Source organism: Tachypleus tridentatus, chromosome 7, assembly GCF_004210375.1.
Source record: "Tachypleus tridentatus isolate NWPU-2018 chromosome 7, ASM421037v1, whole genome shotgun sequence".
Classification (NCBI taxonomy): Eukaryota; Metazoa; Arthropoda; class Merostomata; order Xiphosura; family Limulidae; genus Tachypleus; species Tachypleus tridentatus.
The window spans coordinates 85578254-85595802 of NC_134831.1; the positions used below are offsets into that span (position 1 = coordinate 85578254).

At 34.6% G+C, this 17549-nt stretch overlaps 1 protein-coding gene and 1 long non-coding RNA gene across 16 annotated transcripts in view; one reads left to right on the plus strand and one right to left on the minus strand.

Moving 5' to 3' along the window:
* LOC143256093 (homeobox protein cut-like) overlaps window positions 1-17549 on the minus strand; it is a 159806-nt gene that overhangs the window by 8880 nt on the left and 133377 nt on the right. For 11 of the 14 annotated variants that reach the window (XR_013030996.1, XM_076512821.1, XM_076512831.1 and 8 more), the window contains 6 exons: window positions 15702-16256; window positions 13446-13568; window positions 5873-6900; window positions 4811-5078; window positions 1704-2050; window positions 345-525 (listed from right to left, as the gene is read on the minus strand). Coding sequence is in view for 13 of the 14 variants with exons in the window: in XM_076512821.1 (XP_076368936.1) it covers window positions 345-525; window positions 1704-2050; window positions 4811-5078; window positions 5873-6900; window positions 13446-13568; window positions 15702-16256 (2502 nt within the window). In the remaining variant the exon portion in view is untranslated. The remainder of the gene's footprint in view (window positions 1-344; window positions 526-1703; window positions 2051-4810; window positions 5079-5872; window positions 6901-13445; window positions 13569-15701; window positions 16257-17549) is intronic. The other 3 variants (XM_076512826.1, XM_076512833.1, XM_076512827.1) reach the window with 3 other exon arrangements.
* On the plus strand, window positions 12670-13606 carry LOC143256094 (uncharacterized). Of its 2 annotated transcripts, none has more exons than XR_013030997.1 (2): window positions 12670-13115; window positions 13218-13606. It is a non-coding gene; the product is annotated as an uncharacterized LOC143256094 (long non-coding RNA). The 2 variants fall into 2 exon arrangements; XR_013030998.1 differs by having other exon boundaries at window positions 12670-12895.

Below are 17549 nucleotides of genomic sequence, written 5' to 3' on the forward strand. Positions count from 1 at the left end.
ATCTGGGCATATTGATCACATATTATTTTTTCAGATTTTATATATAATAAACTCGTTTTGTAATCATTTGATAAAAACAGTAAATAAAATATCTGTAAACAGTTACATTTGATTTGTTTTGTTTTAAGGATTTTGTTAAATATTTAAATCAATTTCACCCTTCTAATTTACTGACCCCCTTTGCAAGCTGCTTTGTAAATTATTTTGCTTTAAATCTAAATCTTACTTTGTAAAAAAGAGGATATAGGTTTGTTTACACAGGAAAGGGGGCCACGCGCATCATTAGGGTATTTAATTATCGGGCAAGGAATGTTTTGATTATTCAATATTAAAAAGTACCTCACCTCCCCTCCTCTGATTTTTAAGAGCTTGTAGCTTTTCCAAGTTCTTTGTGTCATTTAACCACAACTGCATACGAATAAAAGGTTCTCTTCCTTTAATACTGAGCATGTGCCATGGTTTTGGTTTTGATAATAATTCACTAACAGATCCCTGAGATAGGCCTAGGACGACCTCACCAAAAATCTGAAACAAAGAAAATCGTATGTAAACTTGAAATTTCGTTATTTTCTGTTATACAAATTTTGCACTGGCATAGTTAATTTCTCAATAAAATGAAGACTTAACGTTGTGCAGTAGAATCGAAGTAACATTAAACAATTGTAGTATAACTGAATAAACCCAAATAGCAACAACAAAAAAAACTTACTGACAGATAGTCACTACGTCAAACGGCCAGGCATGGCCAGGCGGTGCTCGTCTCGTAATCCGAGGGTCTCGGGTTCAAATCCCTGTTACATCAAAACATGCTCGCCCTTTCAACCGTGGGGGCGTTATAATGTCACGGTTAATCCCGCTATTTGTTAGTAAAAGAGTAGCCCAAGAGTTGGCGGTGGGTGGTGGTGACTAGCTGCCTTCCCTCTAGTCTTACACTGCTAACTTAGGGACGGCTAGCGCAGATGGCCCTCGAGACGTTTTACGCGAAATTGATTTTGCGTGAAATACTGTCACGGCTAGAATCCCGTCATCGAACATGCTTGCTCTTTCATCCTTCAGGACGTTATAATCTAAAGTCAATTCCATTATTCGTTGGTAAAGCAGGCGTTTAGTGGCGTTAGTTATCTGCCTCCCTTCAAATCTCCGTTAAAAGGGACGGCTAGTATAAACAGCCTTGGAGTGACTGTGCACAAAATTTGGTAAACAAATTAGGCCTAACAAGTCTCATCAAGTAATTTATATCTTGAACTTTATTGTTACTTAGTACAGTAAATAGCGAGATAGAAGAAGTTGTGACATCTCTAAAGCGTAGATGTCTTTCTCAATGTTTTCTGAGAAAAGATGGTCACTGATTTGCAAGTGTCCGAGTACAATTTGGTTGCAATAATGATTCCATGTTAAAATAACTGTTGTTAATTAATTCAATTAAAAATGCGATTTGCTAACTAATAATTTTGTTTGTTATTAAACACAAAACTACACGACAGGCTACCTGTCCTATGACCACCGCGAGTATTGAAAATTGATTTTTAGTGTCTTTTGCTTTCAGCTTTGTCACTAAGCCATTGGGGCAAACTGTAAGTTAAGGTAAAATTGATAACTCAAGGGCAACTATGAGTTCTAGTGCACAACAGAGAATGTTCTCAATTAACACAAAGTGTTTTTCCTGTTAACTGTTCTGAAATGAACCATTAATATTTTCTTACCTTTTGACCTATGTTATGAGCCAAGAGTGTATCTTTAATTTTGGAAGTGATACTCTGAGTGTCAAAATCTGTTGTCATAGCAGCCATTTCGTATACAGATGGTTGTTGATAGGGCATAGATGGTGAGCTATGATGGGACATCCTCCAGGTTGCTTGTTTATTGTGGATTATGGAGAGAGTACTGGGTTGGATGTTAGTTGGCACTGAAATACTTGGTGAGCTTTCGGAAGTGGTGGGGGAAGAACGTTTCATAGTCATGGATAGAGGAAGTTTCGTATTTAGAAGAGTACAGTTTTTCTCAAGTGCTGCTACAGGTTCCACAGTTCCGTGTGGCATTTCACTGGAAGCTGATAAAATAAAAACACTTTAATTAAAAAATATATCTTTCCAATACAGCGTATAGATCTGCTTTAAAATTTGAAATTCGTGTCACATAACGGTATACAAATAAAAAGTGCAAATATACACATCAACAGTTGAACCATTACATACAACTACTTCATTGTCCCCCGCTGGCACAGTGGTAAATCTACGAATTTACAACGCTAAAATCAGGAGTTCGATTCACCTCAGTGGACTCAGCAGACAGCCCGATGTGGGTTTGCTATAAGAAAAAAAACACACACACACAATACTTCATTTATTCTCTCACGCATTATGATGTCCATGAAAACGACTCTGTTAAAACAACGTATGAACGTCTGGAACATGTGAATGTTTCAATAATGCAAATGTTTTGCATCATGTTCCTATTGTTTTTTGTTACGATGTCATCTCTTACTTCTGTACATTTATTACTGTCATTATTTCATTTTTAAGGACAATGTTTTGTTAGCATGTTACCGCGTAAAAACGTACAAGTAATATTATTACAAGTAGAAAGTAACGAACGTGGACGTTATTATTAATTCTACTTTACATCTCTTTACAATTTGTCATCTCAAACTACCAAATTCATTTTAAAATTTACATTTTTATGTACCTCACGGGCCCGGCATGGCCAGATGGGTTAAGTCGTTCGATTCGTAATTCGAGGGTCGCACAAATTCCGGTCGCACCAAACATGCTCGCCCTTTCAGCCGTGGGGGCGTTATAATGTGACGGTCAATCCCACTATTTGTTGGTAAAAGAGTAGCCGAAGAGTTGGCGGTGGGTGGTGATGACTAGCTTCCCTCCCTCTACTCTTATACTGCTAAATTAGGGACGGATAGCGCAGATACACTCGTGTAGCTTTGCCCGAAATAAAAAAAAACAAACAAACAAAACAGCGTTAACTCATTGTTTTAGACCGAACATTCAGTTCACGATGGGGAAAACAAGAACATATTCTTGTAATATTGAGGATGTAAACAGAAGAAAAAAACACCTGGATAATCATGAGATTAAACATTACTAATATGCATAACGGTATATCATCAGGAGACTATCAGTACGGATAGGTTCATAACGGTATATGATCAGGAGACTATAAGTATGGATACGTTAATAGCGATATATCATCAGGTGACTATAAGTACGGATAGGTTCATAACGGTAAATGATCAAGAGACTATAAGTATGGATACGTTAATAACGGTAAATGATCAAGAGACTATAAGTATGGATACGTTAATAGCGATATATCATCAGGAGACTATCAGTACGGATAGGTTCTTTAATAGTATATCATCAGAAGACTATCAGTACGGAAAGGTTCTTAACGGAATATCAAAAGGAGACTATCAGTATGGATACTTTAATAGCGGTATATCATCAGGAGACTATCAGTACGGATACGTTTTTAATGGTATATCATCAGGAGACTATCAGTACGGAAAGGTTCTTAACGGAATATCAAAAGGAGACTATCAGTATGGATACGTTAATCGCGGTATATCATCAGGAGACTATCAGTACTGATAGGTTCTTAACGGAATATCAAAAGGAGACTATCAGTATGGATACCTTAATAGCGGTATATCATCAGGAGACTATCAGTACGGAAAGGTTCTTAACGGAATATCAAAAGGAGACTATCAGTATGGATACCTTAATAGCGGTATATCATCAGGAGACGATCAGTACTGATAGGTTCTTAACGGAATATCAAAAGGAGACTATCAGTATGGATACCTTAATAGCGGTATATCATCAGGAGACTATTAGTACGGATAGGTTTTTAATGGTATATCATCAGGAGACTATCAGTACGGATAGATTCATAACGGTATACCATCAGGATACTATCAGTATGGATACGTTAATAGCGGTATATCATCAGGAGACTATCAGTTCGGATGGATTCTTAATGGAATATCACAAAGAGACTATCAGTAGAGATACATTGATAACAGTATATCATCAAGAAACTATCAGTACGAATACGTTTAACGGTATATCATCAGGAGACTATCAGTATAGATACATTCATAACGATATACCATCAGAAAACTATAAATATAGATATGTTAATAACGGAATATCATTAAGATACCATCAATATGGATCCGTTCATAACAGTTTATCATCATGAGACTATCAATATGTATACGGAGAGAACCGACTCATGGAGATGTTTGTCATATTCTGACATCAGTGATTTTGATCAGAACTTAAAGAAAGTAAGTGGTAAAACAATGATCCCGTATAACAAACTGAGTAAAAGCACATCACGACATGCACCAAAACACGAGACAGCTAGAATAAATATAATGATTAGAATGCAATAAACCATTAGATGAGATTCCTTTACTGCTAACAACGTTTTCGGCCATAATTCCAATAACATCCCATTTCCTACAACCAGTTTAACACAGTGAAATTTTTTAGCATAAAATATCTGGTATTTGTATTACTGAGTCAAGGTCTCAAAACTTACCACATTAAGATCATACACTATAGAAAATGTATTTCTATAGTTTCAAGAATGACACTACAATTGTTTAAAAGTTTATAAAAGCACCTAGCCTATAAAAAAATACTTGCAAAAGCAAACTTATTGTGTATTTTCTTGCATGCTAAAGAGTGAAAAGGAAAAGTTATTTTAACAAGAGGCTTCTGTGACCTAGATAATTAAACAATAATCGTGGAAAAATGACACAAATAGGAAACAATCTCAAGCATCTTACAAGGTGAGTTACTGGGTCCTCCAAATCCTCCAGTTCGCATCAACTTTTCTGGAGCAATTTTATATTGGGAAGCCACGAGCTTATGTACTGCATTCTCATCCTCGAGAAACATCTTCATACGAATAAATGGTTCTCGACCTTTCTGTGTGAGTAAATGCCAAGGCTTAGGTCTTGCAAGAAGGTCCGAGACAGAACCTTGAGAGAGTCCCAGAACACTTTCACCAAACAATCGCTGGCTTATAGAATATTGGCTTAGCTGTTCCTTTACCTAAAAATAAATAAAAATAAAACATATTTCGAGACAGAGGTACTTTATAATATTGTTAATATTTTATTTAAAGTTTTAAAGACTAAAAATTACTTGTAAAAACATATTTTCTTAATAAGCTTATAAAATTTTCCCTTTTTTATAAAATAATAGTGTTAATTTTAGAAGCAAAACCAACTTCTAACAATTCATCCCTAGTCAGTGGTCAGATTATTTGGTGTCTTTTCGTGATTTATTTTTTCTTGTGTGTGAGAGAGAGACGTGTTTTCCTAATATCCAAAATGTCTGTTATTTATAATTGAGGTCTTGGTATGAAAGAAAATTATTCAATAACACTCTAATATCGCCACGAACGAAACTGTGGAATCTCAGAACTACAAGTCATAATACAAATCTTATTCAAAAGAAATATATATATATATATAAACGGCTGGTATGAGCTGAGAAAATTCTATGTTGAGGAGCGAACAACGTTTCGACCTTCTTAGGTCATCGTCAGGTTCACGGCTTATTCAAAATAGTTTTTAATTTCATAAAAGTACGTTATTTTGAAATTTATATTGCGTTTCAAAGTATATTTGGTAATAGCTTTCTATCAAGTAAAGCAAAAGCCAAACAATAATATTTAGATGGTTTTAATTTATTTTAATGAAAGATATTTTTTTCTAACCATGGTAGCATAACCTTGCAGTTGCAATAAAAATATTCTTCTACTTGATAAAATTATTTAATATGGTAATGTCTTTCTATTCGAATTATTTTTGGTGTAGCAATACCACCAAAATAAGGCTTACATTTTTTACAATTTCTTCAGTGTTCAAGGTGCTGTATTGGTCGAACTGTTGTTGCGTGATGGGTGTAAGAACTGCTTTTGTTGGCCTCTGAGGGGTATTGGGAAGGTTTGCCAAAGATGACTGTGACAATAACGAATTTGTGATGGACTGCATCTGCTGCAGTGGTGATGCTGAAGTGCCAATGTCTTCACCAGAATGGGACATTTCAGCAAGAGACATCACAGACATTGGGGGTAAGGAGGTATGATTTGTGTTATACTGATGTGAAATTGTTGGTTTGACAAGACTAGTCTCTGTCTTTGGTCGTACCAAAGAGAACGCACTTCCGTGGCGACATATACTCTCGGTCTCTGAACCACAGCTATTTCTTTTATCATTTTTTTGGTTCTGGGTCTGCACTGTGGCATCGATGGGCACTTCCAGCTGAGGTTGGGAAGTTGCTAAGCTGATAGGGTGTGTGTATGAGGTGTAAGCATTTCTGTTTGCTAAAGCTGCAGCTGTACTGAGATGGTTAAGGTTTGTAGTACCTAAAGGAAGGACTTGAGAAAGACAGGAGAGTTCTTGATGATAGATGTTAATTGCATGTCTGATTTCTTCATGGGTACGTTCATACAGAGCTTGGGGTAAACGAAAACCTTCTTCCACTCTCTGCCCCATTAGTTTCGCAAGCTCTTCTCGATAGATCCTTGCTACCATCTCCTGGGGTATGTCATCATTGTCATATTTTCTAGATCGTCGCAGGTTGCTTGTCTGGAAGGAATCTTTACAATTATTACTAATGTTTAATGCCCTATCAATCGTATTTCCTCCTTCGTTCTCGACCACTTCACCACCTTTATTTTCTTCTTCCAGTCTTGAACTATTTCCATTGTACGCTGAATAGCTTATGCCTCTATTATATAGTGGACTTTTCTTTTCCGTGCTGTTAGAATTAACCATTGCATTCTGAGCTTCAGTTAAAATTTGTGCTATACGTTCTTCAGTAGCAGGGTCTTCTTGTTTACTTGGTGGAACTCCCAAATCCTTACCTATAAATAACATAATTGAGTAGGATTACTAATCTGAACTAAATAATCCAAAACTCACTGTGAAATATCTACTTTTTGAATGAAATCGAACCGATCACTACCTACTGAAACGTCAATGTTTATAATAACAGGGCATAAAAATGGCAATTTTCTTAACTTGAAAACCTTTTTAAGTAATCGAAACCTAAGCTCTTAAAATGTGTAACTGTGGACAGATTACCTTTATTTTCTAAAAAAAAAAAACATCGATTTAAAACTTCAAAAAATCAATAAATAATTATTGTACTTACACAGCAGAAGACATAAATTTAAAATATTCAATACATCTCATTACCGTCCTGTCTTATCTCGAGAATTAACATTGATAATAGCAATATACACGTTTTAAATTTGAAATGTGTGTGAAAGGTGAAACCAAGGAGTGTTATTTTGAAGTTTTAGGTGTTTAAAGTGTAAGGTGTTAACTTTATTTCACCTTGAGAAAGAAGACTTAGTGCCTGGAATTTAAAAAACAAAATCATGATTAAATTCTTATATTTGAGAGTTTCGTCCAAAAGAAGAAATATTTTGGTTGTGTTTAAAACATCAAATTCACTATAGTTATGGATACTGCAAGCATTAAAAACAGGTGTGTAAATATATCTTTTTTCACAAACCTGTTATTAAATTATAAACATATCTAACGTGCTTGGACAGTACACCTTCAAAATGGGAGTCTTATTTTCTAACGTTGAGGTCTGATCATAGCAAGGGCTGTATCTACCATAGCCTTGAATTTGTTACTCTCACTTCACATTAACCATTTGTGCATATCTGATGGAATAGACTACCAATCCTCTTGCAAAAGTGTTTCCGCGTATAAGTGAGATTTGAGGATATCTTTATTCTTTTTCCAATTCTTCAGGTAGCACTTCTACATCTTCCACCTAAGTTTACCTCTTACGTTGAATAGTGTCATTGGTAACGGTGACACTGCCTAGTTTGATTGTGTTTTTAGAATTTTGGCTGTTTAATTCTATTTAATGTTTTGCCAAATATTTGGACATTGTTTAGATATAAGCTTGTTTTATTTTTATTTTTACGGTTTTTTTTGTCTTTTTAAAACGTTGTTTGGTGTAGATAGCCTAGCTATTTTGTGTCATAAAGTCCCAAACATCCAATCAACCAGGTGGAGATTTTTGTAACCAGAGTGAATGTGCTAACTCATACTCGCAACATATTTAAATGTTTGCGAGCGGCAGTGCCATTTTAGACCTGTTTTTCAAAAGGTTACTCTTGAAGTTTGGCAGTGTTATTGGTGATGGTGACACCATTCAAACTGATAGTGCTTTTAGCTTTTCTCAATAGCCATTAGCCTTTTTAGCTCACTTTGATTTTTAACCTAATATACGAGCAATGTTCTGTGTTTGGCTTGTTTTATCTTTACTTTTTACTGTATTTTACTTGAGCCTTTTACTTTTCATTTTATTTTAGCACTGGTAATCCTGGTACTTTACACCATAAAACATGCACAAGCAAACCAAACAATGTGAAGTGGATTTCGTTTGAGTAGGTGGACTGAAGGTGTCTTCGAAACCACCACTTTTGCAGTCAATAATCACTAAAGTATAAAAGCCTTTTTCTCAAGAAATTTTGACTCAAAATGGCAACTAGTAAACATTATAAGCCTTATTCGGCAGTGTTATTTCAAATGTAAACTCAGTAGTTAGTGGTGGTGTGCTGTCATAATACATTTCGAAGAAACTGTATATTAGAGCTTTATTAATATTTTTTTTATATTTGATGAAAAGATCATTGATAGGTCACTGTGTATCATTGTACTTAACAATAGATAACCAATTTTTTTATGGTAACAATACTTTCTTCTTTCATAGGAAAATATGTAATTGTGTGAAACATATACTCTTCAAAAAAAGAAAGGCAAAAGGAATATTTTTGTTATTTTAAAGAGAAATATATGTAATAACGTTACAAGCTCAGAGTATGTGATGTTACACGTGTTAAGGCACTGATTGTCAGACCAAAATGACAATAAAAGTTGTGCACTTTGAAAACGGAGGAAAACATCGGATTTTTCGCCAAAACGCATGCGTATCCAATAAATTTGTTTGAGAGATCTGCATGTTCTGCAAGTGCAACATGTGCAAAATCCCTATAAAAGTGACGGGTTCTCGGTTTCCATAGTTCAGTGTTAAGCCACCAACACGCAATACAGTTACGCCAAGACTGACTGAAGCACAACGCAACAATGCCATTGGTCGCTTGGAAGCAGGCGAATCTCGATCAGATGTTGCCAGAGCTGTGAATGTCCACCCAAGCACCATCACAAGGCTATGGAATCGTCACCAACAACATGGATCAACTCGTGACCGTTCACGATCTGGCAGACCTCGTGTGACCACGCCCGCACAGGATCACTACATCCGGTTACGTCACCTTCGGGATAGGACCACCACTGCGACGTCTACTGCTTCAACAGACCTTTTGCACATTCGAGGGAATCTTACGGCTCAACGATACGTTGACGAGATTCTAAGACCCCATGTGCAACCCATCATGGTGAACGTCAATGACATTTTTCAACATGACAACGCCCGTCCTCATACATCCCGACTCACCACTGTCTTCTTGAGACACCACAACATCAACGTTCTTCCCTGGCCCTCCAGATGACCAGATTTAAGCCCCATCGAACATCTTTGGGACGAGTTGGACTGACGTCTGCGACGGCGACAACCTCAACCGCAGACTCTACCTCAGCTTGCAGCAGCTTTGCAGGCTGAGTGGTCAGCCATTCCACAGGATGTGATTTGTCATCTCATCGCTTCCATGGGCAGGAGATGCCAAACAGTTATTGATGCTCACGGGGGGCATACTCGTTATTAACGTTGAGTAACGTTAAACTTCAACTAGTGAGCGTGGACTTCGCTTTTGCAGACTTTGGATGTTCAGCAGTGACTGTGCAAAGTTTCACACATGTCACACAGAACTACCCGAAATAAACTTGTTAACAATATGTCTCATATTTTGCCTTTTGCGTTTCTTTTTTTGAAGACTATATATATAGACATTACCGGATTAACGCATAGTCCACCTAGGCTTAAGGCATCGGCCATACAAAGCCCACGATGGTCACAGAAGTCAAACAATTATGGTTCATAAAAGTAGCAGAATAGAAACGAGAGTGAGTTGTTATTATTATTTTCAAATATTACCTGGGTCTATGACCCACCTAAACCTTAAGGCGACACTGACCCTAAAACTGGACAAATTTAAATGCTGAAGAAACTGTTATAATCTTGAAGTTGAACACAAAATGTATGGTGTTCCAATCTCATGCTAGTAAAGTAATAAGTTGGTACGATAACTTCACCATTAGAGCCAATATCAACATAAAATTTAACACGCATTACACTCTTCCACGTTTTTAAATTCAATACTCTTCAACCAGTCGTCTTGTTACAAGTCTACCATTAATGAAGGTGTTCACTACAATTTATTATTTATAACTCGTTTACGTTACAGAAAATTTGCAGTTTTTAATTATGTTCACAAAGAGTACGCGTAAAAGTTTCACATCTTTTTTAACATTCTTAAGTAAAGTTATGGTGTCAAAATACTATATGTTATGTTTTTCTTTATCTCAATTGTTTTAATTATGGATATAACGTATATGACTGAAAGTGTACTTTCACAAATTGTCACCTCGTATTTTTGTTTTGTGCTGTACTTGAATTCTTTCCTCAGCATGCTAATTTGCTCAATTTTAAGGGTCAGTGCCACCTTAGTGTGACCCTGCATGGTCAGATATGAAATTTTGGAGGGTTCTGGAATTACGATGGAAGGGAGGATGTATGATTTATTCAGACAAGAAAGCCATCAACCAGGTTCTTATTGAGTAGGCCTAGGTGTTGAGTAGGTGGGCCTAGGGTTAGGTACTACTGCACCAGGCTTTAATAGTTGGGTTCACAAAGCGTAAATCTTTTTTATCTGTGGTGCTACCTAGTGTTCAAAATCGAACTGTTTTAAGTCTCCAAGAACATAATAAATGTTATCTTTTTATTATTATAAATTATTTATAAATTGTGTGGCAACGGAAAAGCTTAAACAGACTCCATAAGCATAAGTAAATTAACTTTATAGTAAGATGTAAACGTTTGAATGTTCTTTATGCAGTGATGCTGAAAATTGTCCGACTGTATCTTATTATAAGAAGAAAATGTGGGAAGTTTCGTAGCTTTTGTTGCCCTTGATGTGTTCCTACTGACAAAGAAAAAAGGGAAAGACTGAAATTGAAATATAGGTAACCTTTCCAACTGAGGCACAATATGCTGATATAATGGTAAACTGACAAACAACGATTTATAAGCATAATAAAGTGTTTTTTTATTTTGGGGAACTTACATGCATTATCAATATTATCTTGATAATATACCAACCAATATGTAAAGTGAATAATCTAACTAGCCTATTAACCTGTGGTATACAGAGGTGTATTAAAAATAATTGGTGCTTTGTGTAGCCTTGTGCATGACTACAAATAAACCTTCCGTTATATTGATAATACTAATTAACAATCTAAAATTTAACCTTTCTAGAATTTATTCTCAACCTGAATGTTGTAACAACTTAGCTTATAAAGTACGTCTTTTAAGATTTAGATATGAAATCTTTAGAAAATTAAAGTGCAATTGGATATATCTGATAAAAGAAGAGATTTTGATTTCTCTCCCCAGATAGTATGGTCCCAAATACGATGTGAAAAGATATAATTATCTCACAAATTAGAATATATTTAACATTTGACGCACGACCAAATCAGGCATCTTGAAGTGGATAAAATTTTTTTTTCGGAAAGGTTTGATTTTTGTATTAGACAAAAAGAAGACGTTTGGTACTATTTTCGAGGTTTAGATTGCTGGATCAGATCTGTATTCACGAGAGCCAGCATGAAGTAAATTGTAAATCTAAAGCAAAAAGATGTAGCAATGTAGCAATGAAACATGCTTGAAATGTTCTAGATGAGGTTCTGAATATTGTGGTTTAAGTGTAATGATTAAGTTAAACAGTGGGTCTAGATAAGATGGGGGAAGAACATGTTTAAAGATCTCTCAGTCGATTTCATATAACAGCTGAATTGGAGATTCGTCAATTGATTACGTCAATGGCAGAGAAAAATAAAATAACAGGCTCAATAGTATTATTTTCTTAAGAAGGAGGTGGTGGAATTGTTTATAAAAAATCATTAATCTTAATATTTTGTGACACTAACGCCACAGCGAAGCCTAAAGATTAAGTGTTGAAGTTGAGGAAGGTGTACGGTGATTTCCGTAGTGATTCTAATATTTAAAATGTCATTTCTGCAATAAAGAGTAAATATAAGAAGAATGACGTAATGTCCAGTATGGTAACATCATAGTATAATCCATATAGAGAGAATCATGTCATATTTTTAGTAATATTTAGTTTTCTTTGTTTTCGTAGTAGAAATTTTGCTTAGTTTCATTCAACAATAATCATTGAATTAACCCTAAATTCACCAGTTTCAGGAATGCGGGATTAGCCACTCAAACCCCACCCCGTTGCTCACCCTGAGCTCAGTAATACAAGATGCTGGGCTAACTCGTGTGACAGGTGTTACCCATCTGTAATAAAAGTTTTTTTTTTCGATAAGAATCATACAGAGTTAGTGAAATAAACATTTATTTGAAATTAGTAAAATATTTACATCATTTTATATGATAAACTTTATAATTTATTAGAAAATAAACCTTTCACAAACAGTTATTTTAAATAGTAATTCTGTAGAGGACACTGCATGTAAGGTCTTAATACGAGGGTACTCAAGATAGGGTTAGAGTGTTTAAGAATGCATAGGTAAGAGGAAGTGAAGGTATCTAAGTGGGCCTGGTTCAATTTACTCAGGTTAATTTGAAAATATTAGGTTGTTAGTAAGGGGAAGGCAGGAGTACCACCACAACCATGATTTATAAAGGTGAGTTAATAGATGTTTACAACATATTTATTTAAAAAAGAAACGTGCGTCGGAACTAAGGAAGTTTTCAAACTCCATCAAACTATACAAAAGTGAAATTAGGAGTATGGAAGATGTCACCATAAGCCTAGAGGATGTGTGTGTAAATAGTACTATGACGCATATAAGAAGGAGGGGGGGTTCGTGATGGATCTGTCACTCCTAAGAGCCGTAACAGTGAGTAAGTGTTAAGATTTTCTCTGAATTTTTTCATGTGTTGATAGACACCTGAGATCACGTTAGAGTACAGATACCATGAATTAATTTTTTTTCTCTTGCAAAGGAGCAATTGAAATACATAACTGTTGGTGACCATTGTTAGCTGAAACAACGAAGTTGGCAGTATGTAGGAGAAAGTGTGTCTGGAATGTGACAGAATTTAGGTTACAAATATGAACATTAACTTGTTGAAGACTGAAAATACCACCGACTATATGTGATAGTTATGGCATGTTTTACGCCTGGAAACTATACTAAAAAAAAACAACTAAAGAAAATATAAACTACATACTTTGTGTAATGTCCTGGATCTTGCTTCTGAGATTTGTATTGTTGATGTATTCTTTACTTGTTTGCTTAACTGCTACAGATGTAGAAATAGGTTTACTGTGGCTTAGCTTTCTTGTCAACCATCCTAAATAAACAGAATGTTTTGTTTTCGTTTACTTTTCATCAGCTGACTACTTTCCACTGTCTTACATGTATCCACAACTACCAATGCTTCATGATGAGGAACCCAGTCTCAACACCAAAATAATAAAATATTTCTCAATACATCTGTATTGTAGGTGTTAATGTGAACATTTGAAAAATATTTCATTAATGTTTCTACTAAAGTAATAAAAGCTAAAGCAAACTTCTGATCACTCTGTTTCCTTTTTTCTATTCTGAAACTACTCGGACATTTAACAACAAGATTTTAATTTTCTAATCGTATCATTTTATTATCTACCACTCAGCATTTAAATAAAAATGTCCCCAAACGATACGTCCTTGTTCATAGTCTATCAAATACGAGGTTAACAGGGAAGAAAACACTTCTTGCACTCATGTTCAGTCAAGTGTTCTGTAACACTATAATAAAGCATCGGCTATCATTACAAGTGTTATGTGGTAAATCTTGAGGAAAAAAATAAAATTTTGGGATGGCCAAAATTATAATTGTTTATTTATGTGGAAAAAAATGTGCATACCTACTTTTTCAACTTCAAGTCTCAGTAGGCTACAAATAATCTCGTGAATATACAAGATAAGTAAGCGATGACTGAAACAAATGTGACACATCTATCAGTTTTGGTTTTTATGGAAACATGTAAATTAACAAACTGCAGTACACTTCTATATACATGCTGTAGTGCTACTATTAACCAATATACATTTATAAATGTAAATTACATTTGCCATATCAGTAAACATGCACTTAGAAAATACTATTTTTATGTATGCTGAATTTCATCAGGATTTATATTGCATGCATATTAATATAATTAACAGATAAGAGAACAGTTAAGATATATGATAACATTTATACCAGAATAATGCATTTGGAAGAGTAAAGAATTTAAAAATGCAAGTAATGTGCTACACAATAACATTTAAGATAAGCTATAAAGACTAGAAATACTTTATTAATAAGAAAGGAATTGGATATTTATCATTATTATACTGTAAATCTACTAGAGGACTTTCCATCAAGAATTAAAAATAGTGTAGCCTTCCTATTAGAATACAGACCTTCAAGAACTTGTAAGAAAAGTTTTCTGTAACAAACATTTATTCTTGATACAGTGAAAATTATACTATATATATAACTTACTTCAGCATAACTTGCGAGACAATTGTTTACCTACCATATAAATGTGGAACATTGTGCTCTTAAGTATAAAGAAATTATCATGAGGGTTTTGCAAAATGTTTAATTTTCTTACGTTGTATGTTGTGCAACGGACTGTAAACTTACTGATTCAGTAAATGAGCTACCCGTAATACTAATGTAATTTTCCTGACCCAAGTAAACTAATTGTTTTGTTTTTCAGTGCCTAGCATTATTCTTACACCACACTGTTCTTTCAATCATTTATATTTGGATTTTTAAAAACCTGGAAAAGAGAAGTTTCACATTATCAGTTTACACATACTCTGTAGTAACTCATCCAAATCCATTTCTTTCTTTTAATGAAACACCATTTTACTTGAATATGATATTTCAAAAATATTAGTTACAATTAATTTTCTACCTAAACATTTACATATAGCTCACTTCTATGGAGATCATTTCATACTTTTCAGTCTGCTGTGAAGTATGACATATCTTTTTTTTTTTTTAAATCAAGGATGTAAATTTTCTCGAAATGTATAGAACAGAGTTACATCAGTACCCAAGCCAGTGTGAATTTCAGTGGGATTAATACCAAAAATTTAAGACAAAAAACACACAAACTTTTACCTCATTTTTATATTATTTTAAGATTTCCTTATTAATTAGGGTACTTTATTAACATCATTATTTTATTATATCAATATTTTATATTTTTGGTCAATTAAACTTGTTTGGGAACAATTACACCCTGCATACAAAAACAAAACCATTCTTTTGAGAACTGGGTTAACGTGAATTTCTAACATCTTTTGTTATTTTTACTTTATGCAAAATAGCTCAGCAGTGAGGGCAAACATGATTACCAGAAAATTAAGACATGATAATACATATCGTATGAAAGTTACAAAAACAAGAAGTCGGAAAGCTTAAACTAGACGTTTAACTCACCTTTTTTGGGGACTAAGGCTTTCAACATGTAGATACACTTATCATCTGAGGACCAGGCATACATTTTCCTGTAAGAATCTCTTCCCTTTTCAGTTAGTTTCTCCCAGGGTTTTGGTTTTGAAAGCAGTTCACTAACAGTACCCTGAGACAGTCCAAGCACAAATTTTGCGAAAATACGTTGTCCAATATTGTGCATGCTCAGTAGTTCTCGTACACATCGTGAAATGTTTAGTGTGTTCAGTGTGTCATCTACATATTTTTCCATGGATTGACTCAAACATTCTTGGAGTTTGTCTACAGTCACATGATCATAGGAGAAACCTTTAGGTTTGAAAGTATGCCTCGGTGACTTCAGTTCGCTACCATTTGCAGGCTGCTCAGCATCTGTAGGGGGAGTGTCTTGAGGGGAAGTTGTTGTACTTGGGGAGCCACTGGAATCTTCTTTTTTCAATATGTTGGTATAACTGGATACAATTTCTTCCCCTAAGAGAGAGCTAAATGTTTCAACAGTTTGAAGTGCAGGTAGAAAACTATTCCCCTCATGAGAAGGAGAGCCTGGAGATAAGTGCAAGAAAAAAGATCGTTTGGTGTTAAATAATCATAAACTAGGTTAGAGTTTTGGTACTGATAGTCCACTCAGTGTTTTAACTTTATTTAAAAGGATTTATTTAAACATTAAATATTACTGCATGTTGGTTTAGCCATGCCAACATATGTGTGTAAAATATACATTAAGATTCCTAGTCTTGTCAGAAAGTTGCTGTTAAAGTTGTATGTTTTTCTTGTCTTTTATTTGTGAACAATGCTAAAATATTTTATTTGTGGTATATTCACAGTGTGTGTGTGTGTGTGCCTTATGATCAAGATATGACTTTGTGCCAGTTGGCAGTGTACTTGGGGTGAGCAACTTCATAACAAGGTTTTCCAGATCAAATCTACTGTTGTTGATTGGTAATCTAGTTTCTATGAAGATCAGAGGGAGGAAGTTATGTTGTTTAAGCTTCACATTGGCTGTTGTTTAATTCATTGTTTTCTTTTGTGTGGGACTGATCTGCCAATGTATGGCCTTTGTGACACCCAATTCATAGTTGCTCATGTCTTGCTTTTGTGCCATTGATGCAACTGCAAACAGTGACATCAGTTTCAGAAAGGTTTTCCCTATAGGTTTACTTTTGACATTGGATGGTGTTAATAGCAATGGTGACAATCCCCAGGTTGATTCTTGCAAGCCATTTGTAATTCATTTGGCTTTTGTAATTCTGTTTAGTTTTTACCTGATTTTTGGACATTGTTTCTCTTTTAGCCTATTTTGTTTTTACTTTTTGAGTGTGTTACTTGTTTTGTTTTTTTATAATACTGTTTGTTTAGTACAGATAGCCTAGTTTATTTGTGTCAATAAACTGCAATCAGTTAACCAAAGTGTGTATGAAAGTTGGTAGATAAATTGTTTTAAAAACATGTTGTTTACCAAGGTCGTATTGCCATTTCATAATAAAACGCTAGAAATTTCAGAAAGAGAGGAAGAGACAGTTGCAAAGAACATGAACATCTCAGTAACATAACCAAAACTACAGAAAGAGGAGTCTTTTTGAAACAAAAAATGAACATTTTCTTTTTCTCAAAGAAGTTAACTGTTTCATTGAAAATCAGATGTTTATTTTTTTTTCAAATCAGAATTTAGTGGACATTTTAGGATTTAAAATATAGAGGTGGTCATTTAATCTCTGACCCCTGAAAAAAAATACTAACCCCTGCATTTTTATTACTGAGTTAGACCCAGAAATATCAAAATAAATACATAAAAAACACTTGCAGAAAATTTAAAAATAAGTATTATGTTCTTAAACA